The sequence below is a fragment of the Sinocyclocheilus rhinocerous genome, unplaced genomic scaffold (assembly GCF_001515625.1).
Source record: "Sinocyclocheilus rhinocerous isolate Xijiao unplaced genomic scaffold, SAMN03320098_v1.1 C36509052, whole genome shotgun sequence".
Classification (NCBI taxonomy): Eukaryota; Metazoa; Chordata; class Actinopteri; order Cypriniformes; family Cyprinidae; genus Sinocyclocheilus; species Sinocyclocheilus rhinocerous.
Window position 1 is genome coordinate 1 of NW_015782503.1, and position 1,223 is coordinate 1,223.

The 1,223-nt window shown below is 41.7% G+C and overlaps 1 protein-coding gene across 1 annotated transcript; it reads right to left on the minus strand.

The window, feature by feature from the left end:
* Positions 1–8: 8 nt before the first annotated feature.
* LOC107736144 (mitochondrial import inner membrane translocase subunit TIM44-like) lies at positions 9–1,125 on the minus strand (the record flags this gene model as incomplete). The annotated part of the gene is made up of 4 exons (XM_016547634.1): positions 1,027–1,125; positions 389–496; positions 134–307; positions 9–46 (listed from the first exon to the last, which is right to left on the minus strand). Coding segments are annotated over exons 1-4 (350 nt in total), but the record flags the coding sequence as incomplete, so codon positions are not given.
* Positions 1,126–1,223: the final 98 nt, after the last annotated feature.

Sequence of the window (1,223 nt, forward strand, 5' to 3'; positions counted from 1 at the left end):
TCTTCAACACTTCAGAAGTTTTAACTGTTTCGGACTCGATGGTTTTCTGGAAGACACCCACAAAAACACAATTTCACACTAGAGAAATGGCATGTTTGGCTATTTCAGAATCACATTAGACATAAAATCGTACATATTTCCTCCTGGCTTGCTTGAGGGCTTCCGATTCCTCTAGTTTTTTGGCCTCCTCGCGAAACTTCTTGATGTTCTCATTCATCTCCTTGCTCTTGGTCAGTTCCTGCTTGAGATTGTCCAGAAACTCTCCAAGGAAGCCTTTCCGACCGCCACCGGAGGACATAAACCTTGCCTGCAGATGACATACATGTAAAAAAAAAAATGCTGTAAAATCACAATCTCCCCCAAAAAACGAATGATGTGCGACACTCACCTGCGCCGTAGCAGCCGCCGGGCCACATATCCTGTACACATGAGCTCTGTCGTATAATGACGCATACTGACGAGCGACTAAAAGTGCAGAATTTCTCCTGACACACAGCTGAGGAGAAAAACATGCATAATAATACAGTATTTCCATAATTATGAATGGAAAAACACCATCTAATGACAGTTTTGCCACAGATAAACATGCTCAGGTACTGGTGTCACTGTCAAACAAAATTTTATACATAAATTACTTATATAATCATAAACCTCAGATGCTTCTCCAAGAGATACCATGGTATTTCCATGGTACACGTCCAAAAAGCATGGTAAAACCATGGTACTTTATGGTTAAGAGGTCTAAACACAATCAATTCCTGTCTTTTTGTGATATGTGCATACGTAATGTGATTTAAAAGCTTCGTTTATTATGTTATTATAATATTTAATGTTACATCAAGGCCAGAATCATGTTTCATAAGCATGACTGATCAATCTATTCACATTTCTGCATTAAAAACGCGCGGTTCTGGTGAACCAAGAGCGCGCTCGTGCTGCTTTAATCGCGGACTTTGTGTTTTATCATACCGATATCAATCGCGTTGTTAATGAGCGCTTAATAAACGGTTTAAATGAGAAACTCACCTGGTAACACTGACACAAGGAGGCCGCCATCTTGGAAGCGCTGCGAGTGACCAGTTTGGCTGGTGACCTTGCGACGCAATTCCGGGGGAGGAGCGACGTCTTTGGGCAGCCAATGAACAGACTCCTATTCTCTGACGTCTCACTAAGTATGCTTTTAAAATACACACACACACACACACACACACACACACACGTCT